Genomic DNA, 17,139 nt, shown 5'->3' on the forward strand with positions numbered 1-17,139 from the left:
AGCTCACCAGGTTGCCTTTAATTGATCTGTTTGCTTGTTTTAGACTGCTGGTTTACTTGTCTCTGCAATCCTTCCCGAGTTTCACCAGCACCCAAATCCTAGTTTATTGTTTCAGCTTCACGATAAGGGACTTGAGCAGCCTCTGCACATCTTCCTTCCCCCTATTTCAGACTAAACAATTCTTAACGGGTGATCAGATTATGAGGAATATATGGGAATTGATAGTGTACAGTACCGAGCCTACTCACGCTAGTTTGTTGAGTTCAGATGATTTCTCATATGCACAAGTGCAATTAGATGCTTATTTGTATGTACTGTATGCTCCAATACAAAGGCATTAATTAAGGAATCACCTAACATGTACACAGTACAAACCCAGCAGCCAGCAACAAGCTAAATAACGTAACGTGTTTCATTCTGCATACTGTAGATCCATTTCAGGCACCATATCTGCATAAAGACAGTTCCGAAAGCCAGAGATTGGTACAGGATTAATACGATCTACAAATTCCATTTGACGTGAGATAACTAAAAGCAAATATTAAAATAAGCGCAAAACAGAAATCTGATATTAAACGCACACAAAAAAAAAAACAGAAAAAAAATCTGTCCATCAATATCAGGTTTAGAACATGGTGATCTAAAGCGTTTTCCTTAAGACATTCATAGTTTATATGCCAGGCAACCGATTTGATTTTCTCATTGGAAAGAGTCAGTCTTCGTCTCCACGCTCTGACTTTCCGGTAAACTTTTGGAGTTACAGTGCAGCAAACGTTAATGCGAGTGTCACACGGATCCTTGTACAAACACAACAAAGTAAAAAACGTTTATTTTAACTGTCAGTTTCTAAAAAAATGCAACTACAGTAAAAGTCTGGAATATTTGTCAATATCAGTGCGGTTTTTTTTAATGAGGGTTCAATCGAATTAATCTTAAACAAGTGTGATACATTTCTTTATGTCCAAAAATAAGACCACATGTGTCGATACAATTTCCAAATTACAACTCATTTAAAGATTTCGAAGTGCACACAGATGGATATCATTGATAGTCAGCTGGCAATGGACAAGTAGAACACCGCCCCCTTCCTGTCGTTATGAATCCAATATAATCTCAACTGTATACACCTGATATTTTCATTACACGCATTTAGAGCACGGTTTAAACTGAATTCTTGGGAAGAAACACTTCATCCATTCTGCATTAAGTGTCTTTTACTTCATTGGACACAGAACAGTATAAGACATTATTAAATTCTGAGATCGCTATGGATTTCCGAGGTGCTGCTTTATTCTGCTGTATATGTCAGCATTCGATTGTACAGCATGGATTTTTAAGCCCCGGTGTAAACTAGAATTTAACTCAGATACACAGTGTAGAGAGAAGTATTCAACGAGGAGTTTTAATTTTGAAAAGATAAAAGAATGCCATTTTGTCACAAGGAGAAAAATATTAGACTTCGCTGTTAGCTTTTACACTAACTTAACGTAAGCTGAACATCCTTCTGTCAGTTACAATGGTTTCCGCAAACGAATGCAACAGGTTGTGATTGAAGGGTATTTCAGACTTCTTCCACACGATCATTGTTCTGAAATATTGACGGTAACGTACTGCATCATTGAAAGGACGCGATGGAGGGGACAGCGGCACTTTCACATCCAAGAGCACATTGCTCATTTGTGAATGAGAGCTTTAGGACCAATCTAAAAGTCTAAAATGCATTAATGAGTCCACATCATTTCTGTGATGAACTCAGGCCACTTTGTTTGTGACTCTGTCCAATATAAAGGTAATGAGGAAGTGACTGATTTAAGATTAAAGCAGAAAGTCATATAAAGATACCGACATGGAGTATCTCAGTCTCGGAGTCTCACAAACTAAGTACTTGGCAAAAAACGAGGCCAGATCAAGACTATAATACTTTACTATTTTGTGTTCTCTTTAGAAGAAATTCTAAAAGAAAAACAAGAGAAAAACACAAAACAATCAGAACTTTTCAATCTGGGATAAGGATTTTATTAATTCTGAAATTGCAAGGATTGGACCTTGTGCCACTGTGTGATAACTGTATTTTATGTTTTTGACAAAAAGGCACATCAATGACAAATTTGCCACTATCAATAAAATACAGCAGGACTTTATCAGTTATATCAGACTTTGTTGCAACACATAATTACAAAAATATTGTAGAAATGGCAATTGATAATGTTAGTACACTAAAGTGTACACAGATATTACATTCTTATTGTTTTAAATATCTTAAAATAATTATTTAATAAACAGCAACAACACATTTCCTGAATTCATTTCAAAAGCATAAATGTCTGTTTCAATATAACTTTTATCTCGGCTATTCCCACGGTATAATAAGTCACAATAAAGCACTATGACACTCACAATGTTGATATGATGAGATGAATTTCACATGATTTCTTCCTTAATTTTGGCGAAAACAGATACTAAACTGCCACTTGTCCTGAAAGCAGCCTTAGTAGGGAAGTCCACTGAGACAGTAACTATAAGTATGCAGGCCTTGCAAAACATACTGTAAGCAAAAAAAAACCTCATGTGGCCTTTTCTCAAAAGGGTTGGCAGGTCTCAGGAACACTGATATGAGACTGTTGGCTACTTAGTCAGGGTGTGATAGAAGCTCGTACCAAAGGAATCGCATCGTTAAGGAGATGTCTCTGCTTCTGTTAAAGGACTATTAGGGAAGTGCTATTCAGAAGATCCCTGAGGAGGTTCACCAGTCACTTCAAACATTAAGTGTTTTATATTTCCATGAAGCAGTTCAAAAGACTGCTTTGTCTGACTGGCATGTGAATGTAGGTGACACAGGGCTTAGCCAGGCATACAGTGTACATTATTCTGTGAAATATCAGCTTAATTTCTTTTTCAAGGCAAAATGATCATCTTAAAAAAAAAAAAATTAACCACAATGAAGTAAACATAGACACTCCTAAAGGCAAAGGATCCATCTTGTCTTCTGATTCTTAAAAGAAGGTCCTGCAAATAAAACAAAATAAAAAAGTTTTAATGAAAAAAGCTAAGTCATGTACTGTACTGTAAGCCTTTAATCTCACAGACAATTCATTGCTATAAAAATTTGAACAAGCTGGCGGTCCAATATGTAGGTGCACCTCAACAAATGTGATAAAAATGATAAGAATGTCAAGCTCTTTACTCTTTAAAACACATAAAAATGTTGATTTTGAAAAATGAAACACATTTTGAGTTAAATATGACTTGCAATACTAAAATAATTCAAGCAGTACTACATTTCTTGTAATCTTTTATGCTGAAAATAAATTTGAAAACCAAAAGATGAAGTACAGTATTCCTGTTTAGAAAAAAAGTTTATTCCATGCTGAAAAATGAAGAAAGGAAACACAATGTTTCTTCGGTTGTGAGTGGGTAAGTATTCCTACTTAATACACATTCAGGTAAACCTGTAGAAAACAGTTTTGCTTTATTTTAATGTAATCAGCTTTAAAGAAAGATGATTTCTTTAAAAGATTACGATATTTGCTTTCAATCTCCAAAAACCTCCCTTCATCTTGTTTTAGACCTTCTAATTGGACTAAAACACACACATCTGAATCATTAACAATGGAATAAGAACAGATACCTTAAACCTGAAGATGGACTTAAAGGAAGACTGCATGCAACATGCTGTGAAAACTGTTTTCAGAAATGAAGCACTGTAGGTATATTAATTGGGGATATAATATTGTATGTGCCACAACATGTAACAGTCCCTTATTACAACATCAATCAGAACTACTGCTAAAGGTTACCAACAGCCCCAAAATACACTTTGAGGTCTATACAGTACATATCGACATTTTATTTAACAAAATGTCAATTATTACAAATTACGTAGGTGAAGAGAGTGGACTATAGACTAACCTATTGAAAATCATGGTGTTTGTAACAGGTTTAAACCAAGCATTTTCACACTTGAGTCATTCAGAAACAGGTAATTCACAATAACAATAACATAATGGCTGTTCTGTGTGTACAGCCATGTTTCTGAGAGATGTTCCTTGTTGCGTTATCCAGTGCATCGCAGGTAAGTGAAATTAAACATTGCAGGGAGAGATAAACCTCTTTAAAACCAAAACAGACATTTAAATGCTTAAAGTCTCTCCAAGTACAGATGTTGATACAATTTAATCATGTTCTGACAAATAATCAATTCAGACAATTGAAATCCGTCTATATTAACTAACTTTGGACAGAGCAGAGTTGGTCTGAAATGTCTGTTTCCAGTAGTACTTTGTACAGTGTGTTGTTCTACATTCAACCAGTAAAACAAAAGACAGACAAGGCTGATTAAGGAATAGCTCTAGAGACTGTGACATGAAGATGATGCATACATTGATACATGCCCTTGAAAGTCTAACACCAAAACGCCAGGTCACTACATAGTTACCATTAGGAAACTGAAGGAGCTACAGCTGGAGCAGGTAGCCTTGTCTGTATACAGAGGCGCTGCCTTCGAAAACCTTTCTGTTTGCAGTGGGACTGACTGATGCTGCTTTAGGGCTGAACATACAAATAGTACAGTACTGGTATTAAAGAGAGGAAATGAATAATTGTTTTCGAGGTTGTGAAAACGGCTCTTCTTACTCATTCAGTAGGGATGGGTCAGACTGCAAATTTGTACCATGCATCCTCTTACAGTATGTTTCCAAGGTTTTACACTCATATCTCATTTCATTTATTTTGCAGACCATTTTATAAATTAGGGTTGAAAAAGAACTATTAAATCTTTTAATGTATAAAACCATCATTTTCTTGAAACAATTATAGAAACAATATAGGATCATCTCTGTATGTCGCTCATTCAGGACAATGAAACAGCCCTCCCAAAATGCAATATACAATGTAATCCTGGTCTGAAACACTTTAAAACTTTGTTTTAAAGACTGCGATAACCGTCTGATCACTGAAGCAAATCATCACATATGATGTTGGTTATGTGGTGCAGTCAGTAAAGCAAAGCGAACCATAAGAAAATAAAACCTATAAGCACAAACAACTCTCCATTCTCCTATGTTATTGGGCAATGTTTGACCTTAATGTGCATCAGAACAGATAAATGTTTATTCCATGATGAAAAGAAAAGAGACACAATGTTTTGGATTTGGAACCTTCTTTAAAGCTGGAGCACCTTCAGCAGACCTGAAGAAAACTCCATAGCCAAGACTTTGTGTCTCTTTTTCTTTCGGCATGGAATAAACCTTTACCTGTTCCTTTGCAGCCTACGCATGCTGATGTACTGTAGCTACCTACTCGACCTTAATGTGCATTTGACTGGGGCTAGCATTTTTTACATGCATTACAGTATGTCTATTATGTTCAAATGATCAACTACATACAGTAGTAGTGAAAGGTACAATATAAAAAAGCCTGCTAAATTAAATACAAAAGACTTACGCATTTTTCCTCAATTATTAGTTGTAGTAGTACATTAATGGTTTTCTGGTATGTTTTTGTTAAATTAAATGAGCAACATTACTACTTTAGCTATTGTCCACATATGGATTTAGAACAAGTCAAATAAATGCTTGTATTCCTCTGCAGACCAAAGAAAGCTAGTGATTGATTAGAAGAAAATACATACACTTCATCCTCATATTCCTTTGGAGGAGACACAGCAATCACTAGATCAATCCAATCCTGTAAATTCAAGATATAACAGCAGCCATAAAGAAGCTATCATGAATTCCCCAACAGCATGTACGTTATTGTAGGCGAGCAGTAGTTTAGTCAAAAATGAATTTATGTAAATTTACTAAATTTTTTCCATGTCTTCCACAGACCTTTATGACATACAATATTACAAAACATTATTACACCAGTCAAGATGATGCATTTCCCATATTTGATTATCATAACTAAACTGCTTTCCCATCCATATCAGAATATTGAATTTTTCCAAAACAATACACGAACGCTTTTGCCTGAGCAATTATTTTTTAAATAAATTCATATTTGCAAAAAGAAATCAATGGGATTGTACTAATGGCATGTAGAGAGAATTTAAAATGTTTAAATTTAAAAGGATAGACACCCCAGTAAATACTGTATCGTTCTTACCCCACCACTGTTCCATGCTCTTGCCAAGGAATTCTGGCCTTCTGTTAAAGTGGCGTCAGTTAGGATTTTTCCATTAACAGCCATGATCTCATCTCCCTTTACTATTCCCCCTATTGTTAAGACATATTCACACATTCATTCATCAGAGAAGAAAACAGCCTCAGCAAGCAGGCCGATACTGCGCTCTAGGGTACATAACAAAATAACATGCTACTTACACATAAATGGTTAGCAAATAAAGTAAGAGATAAGGCAGGTCTAGGACCTCTGCCTGTCACAATAGTGATGAAAAATAGACGGATCAGGGTGACTCACCTCTTTAATTGCAAAACTTAGTAACTGAAACAGCCAGAACATGTGATGAGTATAGATACCTTGCAGTCACTGAGCTAGTGGAGGTCACACAAGATACTGACTTTGGAACTTCCTGTATATTTACAGGGACATAATTTAAAGACTAGAACAAATTGAGAGTATATATTACAGTATAAACAAACTCAAACTCAAATGCATAAACTGGTTTTGGAATGTTTTATCCACCATTGATTTATTGTTGTTTATTGTACATCTTATACATCAAAAATACATAGATTCTTTTATGAGGTACTAACATAGAAAAAGTGTGGCCACAATACGATCTACCTTTTGCAGGGCACTAGTGAAACTGTCCTGATTTCCACACAGTTTAGGAATTACAGAGTGTCAGTCTGTTTTTTTTTCTGCTCACACTGCTTGTCTGACTTTATTAAAGTTGTATGTTATTTAACATGTTGTTGCTGCTGCTATTCTGTGTTTATGTTTTTGCATTTCATTGCACTTGTGCATATGACAAATACTTCAAATAGTTCACTGAACTGAACTGAGATCCATGGAAGTAAGTGTGAGAGAAACTAAAGCCTCTTGTTTATGATTGTGTTCCAGGTTAAGTTAAAGAATTCTCAGGAAACAGGTGGCAGGTGTTTGGATTGATTGAGTGGTGAAATGTGTTCAAATGACCCATCACATCAATCAAATGAAAAGTTCAAAAGTTCAGCAAAGATTCATGTATACATAGAAATGGCACACTGTATATAAAGTTCCCATTATATGAAACTGTGTATAAGAACATACCCCTGAATGGTTGTCAATGTACCTTATGGCAGAGAAAAAACAAATGTTTTGTTTTATCTGACAACAACCAACTTCACTGCCATTGTGTAAGATTATCTTGCTTCCCCCAGTGTAAAATAATCTGACAAACTTCATTTCAAGTTGTGTAAGCAGGCTTCCTCTAGTGTTATAAAAAGTAAAAAAAAAATCCCCTGTAACAAACTGCTATGTTTGCACATATTTTGTAAATCACGTTACTTCACCATTCACACACATGACAAATGTATGGCCATCAATGATATCAGGTCCACTCACCATGCTTGTCCGCAGAACCACCATCATAAATGGCAGAAACCACAAGCTTCCCCAGAGGAGAATCTACCCCTCCTTCTACAGCAAGATCGAGTGGTCCTTCCTGAGCACAAACAAAAAGGACTGGCTTGATATCGCAACGGATATAAATCTTAAGAAACACTTCAACTTTGACCTTCTAGCCTTCATCTTCACACAGCAATTTTCTGATGCCTTTTCTGTCACTGTACCATCCCTGGCCTGAAATATCTGTAGCGTGTGTTTAATGATACATGGCCGTGGATAAAAGTGGGAAGTATTACTGTACATATTTTTTTTTCCAAGAAGCTTGAGGCAGTCTTTGATCAAGGATATAACACACATGATTTCCACCACTTAAATGCACTTTAATAGTTGCCATTTGTACTTTTTAGCAAAATTAAGTTATTTCCGTATGTTTAGAATTCATAAAGGAAGGTAGTACACAATACCAATTATTTTTTGTTTATAACTAATACAACATATCCAGTATGTAACAAGATCTGTTATTGTACAATTTTAATAGTGGATGCTTATTAATCGTAGACAAAGTGTGATTTAAGACTTGTTTCTCTTAATTTTAGTCATTCTGCCTAAGGAGCAAAATCTAATTTCCCCACAATTACCAACAATTCCCCACATTTCTCATAAATCAGAGGAAATATACCTCATTATATTTTTCCAAAAACTGAGGCTGACAAGTGTGGAAGAATCATTTGAGAAACAATGCACTGAAGTAATTTGTATAGTGGGTTATTTTGAATGCATACAGTATAATCTTTACAAGTTATCTTTAAATGTTAAGTTTACAAGTAACTTCAACAGTCGGTGTGACTAAAGTCACAAAGAAACTGTTGCCTTTCCATAAAGTATTTGAATCATAATGTAATATTAAGTAAGCCTGCAGCATTAAGGTCCATGCAGTTAATTTCTAGGAAGTATTACATTCTGTAATGCTTTTGATACATTTTTGTCTTTGCATGCATTTAAACAAAATGGGTTTAAAGGTGTTTTCTAGATATCAGCAAGTTTAAATGAAAATTTAATTTCTCTACAAAGATATTTTGTAAATATTCTGTACTGTATGTATGAATGTATATATGTATAAAGTATAAAAAGCTGTACCTTTTTAATTCTGAGAAGTCTCACATCTTTTCCCATTATCTGTTCTGGGGTAAACTGTAATAAGAGAACAGAACAAGAGAAAGTCAAATCAAAGAAACAAATCTGAAAGTCAAGCAAATAAAGATAAAAGAGAATACTTCAAAGCAGCACAGAACCAGTTAGGGTTCAGAGCAAATGCAGAATGCTGTCCAACTGTACCGTACATTCTGATGAGGTGCAACCTAAGTCACAGTGGACTCACAGTATAATGTTTTACTGTGAAATAGCAGGAAATTAGAAAAGCAGGAAATTCATCTCCTGGGAGAGGATAAAGATCTGTTCATGTCTTTCTGTAATACAGTATCTACAGCTACTGTACGTTTTAATGTACAGTATTCTTCACTAAAATCCAATGATACAATATACTATATTAATGAAAATAATCTGATTTGCAATCAAGCAGAATTATATTAACAGACTTATTATTGGGTCAAAATGATGACTTTTTCATTTTTTCAAGGGCACATCATCTGTCAAAAGATATGTTTGTCTATATCGCAAAATATTGTAAAATCTCAATTACTGTAATCTAAACCTGTAACAATTCTGAAGACATCTGTTCAAAAGAAGTGGATACTACAACAAAACACCAGATATACAGTATATACTACACCTTATATACATTATATACAGTATACAGTATACACTGTATCACAATTAAGAATTTGAAAAACATTCCACCAATAAATATGCACATTTGTACCTTGTAATGTAGTAAAAAATTCTGTGCAAATACAAAAAATAAAAAGTAAATGTCAGCATACCATAGAATATGGATCAAAGTCTTCCACATATTTCTGAAAACCCTACAAAAACAACAACATATATTAATCTCATTGTAATCTTCTTGGAAATGTACACACAGTATTGATAAACAGTACAGAACAGTACAGATGAAGCCACAATAAACATAATTTAAACGGCCAGAGCCTGATCAGTTTCAGTAAGGTACTGTAAAAGCAATGACAAGAAAGTCTAATATTTACTGGACAGTATCTGTGTGGCATGCATTGACCATTCCTGTCAGTTGATACGATACAATCTCAATTGTTCCACAAATTTATTAAGAAATTTAATATACTGTACTGTACATTCTAAAATTGCCTCTAAAGACAGACAACACAAAAAACACAACAAAGGAAAGCACATAGTTGTGGTAAATAGCACATAAATTCCTTTTGACAACATTTATTTCTGGAAGGATTTTAATTCATGTTTTGTAATTTTTTTCAGTACATCTAAAGCATTAAATTATGAAACTTTACAATAAGTTACTCTTCATTAATAAATGATAAATTGTGAGAGGAATATGGATACTAATACGACCTCCATAAGAAAAAAATGTTACATCATAATTCTAATGAAATTATATTAAGCAGCATCACAATTTTCATATAATCACATTAGAAGGTAGAAAAATCGGTTTTCAGAATCAGACATTTGCACATGTCCTTGTTTGTTTTTAAATAGTTATGAAATGTTAGCTAGAAAGAGATTTCTTCATGGAAACCAGTACAGACTGCCTTGATGAAGAAATGTTACAATCTAACATAAAAAACATCCCTCCTACCCACTCCCAAACCGTACACATTTATCTTCCCTAAGTCATCTGACAGAATGTTCTGTCTGTGACAAAATAAAGAGGCAGCTATACTATATCATTGTCAGGTCTCAGAAGGTAGTACTAACCATCCAAATAGAGCTTTTAGATAGAATATAAAATAATTGGGGGGGGGTTAAGTATTACATCTTAGTATCTTTATATTTGAATGTGTTGAAGTAGTGTAAATGAATAATACATTTAAAGACATTACACATGAAAGAGATTGAATTCAGCATTCCCAAAAATAAATAGCGTCATTTCCTGGGTGAGCTTTGGTTCCCTTCATTGCAAAGGACTTGAGTACATCAGCGCATTCATCAGATAAGCGCTTGTGTTGCTTACTGTAGCACTACAAGTCTCAGTATTGGTAGGAGTAAGTCAACTAGATTCAGGTTGAAGGTAACCTTCATAGACATTTGATCTCTGATATTCCAGTTTAAAAATGCCATAAAATAATTCAGTATTTTAAAAGTTCTCAAATGACACTACCATTAATGGATCATCGTGAGAAACTTGTGCTAAGAAAGCTTGGAAGAAAATAAATGGTCTTGCTTAATGTCTGGAAGGTGTGTGGGGACGTGATCATTACTCCCCTGCCAATGCAAGATCTGGATTAGCAGGGTGCTTAATAAACTGTTTGGGCTGCCTAGAACATCCCATGACAGACATTTCCAGCAAAGAGAAAATTAAGTCAACTCTCTGTATTTCACAGCCACCTGTCTGAGGTGCAGATATATTCCTCCCAAGGGCATCGTAACCCTTTCACATGAGAGCAGACAACATTATCACTTGCTTGTCTGAAGCGAATCTTAATGAAGCAACAGTTAATATTCATGCCAAAACACACAGAGCTGTGCAACCTCGGCAATGTGTTGAATAAACAACAATTACATTTACTGGATGTACTGTATGAAAATAACACTGCTATTTAAAGAAAATAAGTCTTTCTTACATTTTTTTTTATAAATGATGCCTTTTCTCCTACTCTGCCAAATTACTGCACTATATGATATTTATAAACAGTGGTTTGGAATAATAATGAGAACACATTTCCTTTTATTTACTTGTGATGTTTTGTTAGAGATGTAAGTGTATCTTATTATACGGATGCACAATAAAGCACAGATCTCCTGTGTCACATGATACCATAAAAACACTTGTAAAGCCCCTTATCAGGACTCTTAGGTTTACCACTTATTGGGTTAGGCATCCAATCTGAACAAATTGAAAGTTAAATTTATGTCCTTTTCTGAGACTCAAATTGGTGATTTCAAATGGGAGGATCATAAAAAATAAAATAAACACTCAAAACAAGATTAATAGAAGGAAGGCTGAAATATCTCACCAATGTTTTGCTGTTTAATAGCAGCAAATTGCACGCCATTGTAAAGTAAGCAAAAATAGGTGACAGGAAAATTGTAAAGCATAAACATAAGGCCAAGAGACTTACAAAATTACAGTCGTAAGGAAATTATATAGTATCTGAAATGTGTGGTGAATTTAAAAAAGGTTCACACTCTTAAAACAGTCACACTGGAAAATGAAGAGCAAAGCTGACAAGCCACTTGAGGGAGATGACTGCAATTAATTACTTGTTTTCTGTTGGATCTGAAAGAGGAATTATAGACCACCATCCTTTTTAACATCTCTGGTGGCTGCAAAATAAGATTAGATAGAACAATTAGATTCACAGGAATACAGTACCCTGGTTAACATTACATACAGTATAGAATGAACATACGTTCTATATGAAAGGTGGACCTACTGTTAGATCATGATCAAATCTGCACCAGGATCCCCATAAAATCTGAACTGCAAGTATTTTGTCAGTACCAAGTCTGTTTAACATGTCACTGTGCTGTATCTGACTCAGAAGGCACCTTATTAGCTGGTCAAAACTGTTCCGAGAATATTATCTAATCCATACAGATGTATGTTCTTCATAGTGGAATACAGTCCTTTTATGTCCATTCAAAGTACTTATGGTTGGAGGTGTGGTAGAACCTGACTAAAAAACTGTAGAGTTCTGTTTATAAAAAATGGAAGTATTCTGCAATAACGCTCCCACAATTTTTTCAATGGGCATCATGTACGCAGAACCTTGGGACCTCCTTAACTAAGGGTGGGGTCCATCACAACAACCTTTCAAAATGATTTTAATGGGCAGCTACTTGTGTAAATTACTGTACATATGTGTTTTGGGTGTCGTTGTCCTTAGGAGTATGTCTGGAGTGGTCAACTGAAAAATAGCAAGTCCAAGAGAGCAATAAAAGCATGCCCCAGAAAGGAGTGAAAATCTACAAAACATTTTTGATTCTTTGTTAATTTACAAGGCTGCAGAAAAGCATTAGGGCATTTTCTGTTTTCAATTTTCTTTTAAGGCATTCACACACAGATTGCTGCTTTAAAATTTTTAACCTACAGAGCCCTAAAACAGCTCAGATTGGACCAAATTTCACATAAATTACATCATTGTTTATCTTCATGTAACAGAATTGGGACAGAAAAGATTTATGATTCAAATAATAAAAAAATATAAAGACACTGTGTTTCATAAAACTGATTCAATTTATTTCCAGATGATATACTTTCCCTGCTCCCCAAATGAGATTTGGGGTCCAACCAACATAAAAACTACAGAGGATTTCTTTACAAACAGAAATTAAATTAAATTGTACTCCTTTTAAGTTCTAATCGAGCTTCTGTTGGAGTATGTAAATGCAAGTATTTGTAGACAAATCTGTTCAATACCTTTGGTATTTTTGTGATATTTCAAAAACGTATTTTGAAGATGGGCAAGAACTGAAGCGATTTTCTGGATTCAGGTTTAATACAGTGTGATCCTTTACTGCAGCACTCTATTATACAACAAAAGGCCCTCTGTTGGTTCAATTTTAAAGATTTTCAATTATTGTTTTTCAGGCTCCGCTGACTGTAAATTGCTTATTCCACAGTATAAAACTGCTTATTTTGCCAAATTTCCTTACAAGCATTTCTCATCAGAATTGCAATGGTATATCAGGGATTTTACACTAATTTTATAACATGCCACTGTTTCCACCTGAATTAAATCTTCAACAAAAACCATCAAAGATGGATTCTACACAAAAACTGTTTTCTACTTCAGAAATACTGTACATCATAAAGTTAGCTAAACTGGAGAAAAGACATAAGAATCCACTACAGAGGACCTGTCTATAATTACTGCCGAAACACAATACTACAGAAAATAAATTGGTTTGTGAATAAAGAATATCACAATTAACATGCTCCTGATGTTACTCTATGTAATTTTATTTCACAGACAATATTGTTCAGGTTAAGAACAATTATCGCCGCTGCTGCCAGTGCCAATCACTACTACCAATGCTATAGATTAACAAGGTACTAAAAGTACCTTATACTATACTGCATCGATGCACTTTTAAACTGACATTAAACAATTGACATTAAATTCTAACTTTATGAGCTCAAGTGGTTGGGTCGCAGGCAATCTAAAAGTCATCACCTAGCGAAATGGAAAACATTTCCTTGCTGGTTAACTTATCGATTAGTCTAATTTTGAAGAAAAAATAGAACCTTCAAAATAAATGCTTAAATGTGCACAAACAATAGATACTGTGGCATATTTTGCATATATATGTAAGTAAGCAGGGAATGTGTAGCAGATTTTGTGTACTTTGTACATTCATTACACTCAGGCAGAATGATCTTTATGAAATTATAACTGAGCCAGTGATAAAGGCCAAACTGCATTAAGTTAGTGTAAAGGAACATGTGCTTTGGGATGCCAGCGCTAATACATTATGATCAGGTTGCCTGTCATAAAAACAAAATGTACTGTATATTGTGCAGTCCTGTGTTACTACTGTATATTACACTTTGATACATTCTTATTTACTGGAAGCAGGTACCATACCTGCATATTTAAGACTATACAGTATAAGAACAGGTTGTGTTACCATTGCTGTGTGGTGGCTATTGATTGAATGCTACGGTATGACTGGAGGGAAAAAAAAAATCTTACAGGGTGCAGAACGGACACTATTAATATTTGAAAAGGTCGAGGCAGAAAGCCCACACTAAATAAGTATCCATTTAAACACATTAGGATGTTCTCTGTGAGACGTACAAGAATTCATTAGAGACCATGCTTATGACCTAGCTGCAGGTACAAGTCCTAGTAGTTCAGAACAGTAAGACACATTACAGCAAAGAGGTTCTCAGCTTCTTTTTACATGTCAGTCTTTTCCTTCAATCACCTCTCTGCTGTTTTTCAGGTATAGTAGCTGCATGTCCGGTGGGATCATTTTGCTTTGTTATATTTGGCTGTATTTTTTTCTTGAAGTGTAAATATTCAATGTTATATTTTAGAACCTAATTTAGGAAGCACACATTTAAGACCATGCCTATTAAACAAGCAGTGATTTGTTATTTAGAACAAAACAGAATAGACCCTTTTGTTGAGTCCTGTCCTGAAATGAGTAACTTATACTTAATCTTCAGGGCTGTACACATTAATTATTGAGAATGTGACAGCTTGCCCTTTACCTCTGCTTAGATGTGAGGGTCTGGATGACAAATAAAGCATTCATACAATTATCAACAATTATGCCAACTTGTACTGTCATACCATGTCAATGTTTATCTCTTTTTCATTGTAGACGTCATGACAAGAGCCAGGCCTTTTTTATATTAACAATGTATGGGTGTTTCCCTGTCCAAACTGTGGTGTACCACAGATTGTTTTTAAATCAGGATACAGTATTGGGGCATTAAAAAAAACATTTAACAATGTTTGTCACATTTCACTGAACAGTGTGAAGATTTGTACGGTGCTACAGACTAATAATTTATTGCTAAACATGGACAGTAACACTCTTTATTTTTATCATGTTCATTCATATCATGTTGGAAGAATTTCTAAATTAATTTGTAGAGAACGGATGATTAATAAAAACAAGTGAAATAAAATTCAAAATTTGCATTACTCTGTACCAAGAAAGTATGTTAAGGGTTTCAGTGTCAGAGAATACTAAAGACTTGTGGTTGGTTTATAATTTATAATATTATAATAGTTTTCTAATTTAATCAGTAAATTTTTAATTTGACTTAGAATGCTAACATATACATGGATACATGCATCACTTAATGTCATGCTCATTTGCATACGTGGGTGGGCAGAGTACAGTCCTTCACTCAGAGGACAACTCCTGAAGATCATTTTACATGCACTGGACTGTATGTAAATATCACACAAGAAAAAACATGGTATTGTATCAATTTTGAATATCATTAAAAATATACACTGTTAAAACGAGATTCCTAAACATTGTATTTTATTAATTTAATGTATTTAATTGTTTTGTGAAAATGTAAGCCCTGTAAATTTAATTTGAAATCTTGTAATTCCTTTAAGGCATTTTCTAAGTAACCATCCTGGAGCATTTTGACCCAGCAGAAGAAAACAATACACTCCAAAACTGGTGGCCCAATTTGAGACTGCAGATCAGCACGTACAGTACTGTAGTAGAACACAATGCAGGAAATATCCTGATAAACATATTAAAAATATTTCTATTTATTTCTAACAAGTCAAACAGCTTTTAGTCCTGACAGCATATAAAGCATTTACTTAGTCTTTTAGTTTTAGATCTCCAAGCTAATACTTTTAAATGATGCTGCTGGACTAGAAGGTTAAAGGAAGCAACTGGAAATACTGATGTCAGTTGGAGGCATGACTACAGTACATCAAACAGCAGCTGTTCTGTGATGGTTTTATCACATGCTATTTTTGTACAGTCCAGCCTTTGGAACCGAATTATGACATTAACCAGTGAAGTTATTTCTAATTTTACCCACTTTAGTATCAGACACCTGCTTGTATGCAATAAAATGCCGTTACAAATACAACTGTGCATTCATGTTTGCAAACGTTAACAAGGTGCACAGCTTCACGTCAATATAATTTATAAGATACAAGAGAAGTTGTTAAGACTTGTGTATTTTTTATTGTAACTGATGTACAAAACGTTCTCAACAAGAGTATTTATCCTTTCCACGTAAAAAAAAAAGGTAAAAAAACACATTTAATTAAAGACATAAATAAAATGCTTTTTTAGAATTGTTCAGCTGGTAGCAAAAAGTGACAAAATTTCTCACCAGCTTTTAGGTCTGGACGTGTCCTTCCCAAAGCTCATAATTATGCAATTATAAATGTTCTTCAACGTTATGTCTAATAAATTAAGTGGTTTATATTCAGTTCAAGTTACAAATGAAATACGAAACAATGAATCCTATCACAAATAGCTGGCACTGGAGGATTTTGGTTTAGTCCAAGTAACATTTGTGATCTACCCTGGTTGCATTCCACTGGGACCAGACGAAAAACACAACATGGAACTTCCAGATGAATGTCCATTTGAGTTGTTATAATTACACTACAGAAATTCAACAGGCAGATTCTCTGCTGTGTCTGTGGCCTCTGCGGCAGAAAATAAGTCTCACAGATAAAACTAAAGGCAGGCATAGTAAATGGCATAAATTTAATTCTACAATATAATATTATGACAAGAAGAAAACGATTCTTTATTCCTAATGTAATAACTCTGGAAATTAGACATAATAAGCAATGGGAGATGCATATTTGTCATGCTGACTGGCAGGATGCCTTTATTCATCCATTATCCATAAAGTCAAAGTAGTTAACATCAATCCTCCCATAAAACAATTTCAATGTTAACAGATTCTGAACATTACTGGACATCTGTAATACTGTAGGTCACCTATGATATCATTCTGCACCACTTGATTAAATATTTTATAAACCACGCTCTTCCAATTACTAA

At 34.4% G+C, this 17,139-nt stretch overlaps 1 protein-coding gene across 1 annotated transcript in view; it reads right to left on the bottom strand.

The window, feature by feature from the left end:
- Positions 1 to 4,299: 4,299 nt before the first annotated feature.
- ush1c (Usher syndrome 1C) overlaps positions 4,300 to 17,139 on the bottom strand; it is a 37,220-nt gene continuing 24,380 nt past the window's right edge. The window contains exons 21-27 of the mRNA XM_088611124.1: positions 11,884 to 11,946; positions 9,453 to 9,494; positions 8,650 to 8,703; positions 7,510 to 7,609; positions 6,106 to 6,215; positions 5,630 to 5,685; positions 4,300 to 4,548 (exon numbers count right to left, since the gene is read on the bottom strand). Of these exons, the coding sequence (XP_088467250.1) occupies positions 4,455 to 4,548; positions 5,630 to 5,685; positions 6,106 to 6,215; positions 7,510 to 7,609; positions 8,650 to 8,703; positions 9,453 to 9,494; positions 11,884 to 11,946 (519 nt within the window). The 3' untranslated portion in view covers positions 4,300 to 4,454. The remainder of the gene's footprint in view (positions 4,549 to 5,629; positions 5,686 to 6,105; positions 6,216 to 7,509; positions 7,610 to 8,649; positions 8,704 to 9,452; positions 9,495 to 11,883; positions 11,947 to 17,139) is intronic.

The sequence above is a fragment of the Lepisosteus platostomus genome, chromosome 18 (assembly GCF_059453375.1).
Source record: "Lepisosteus platostomus isolate fLepPlt1 chromosome 18, fLepPlt1.hap1, whole genome shotgun sequence".
Lineage (NCBI taxonomy): Eukaryota > Metazoa > Chordata > Actinopteri > Semionotiformes > Lepisosteidae > Lepisosteus > Lepisosteus platostomus.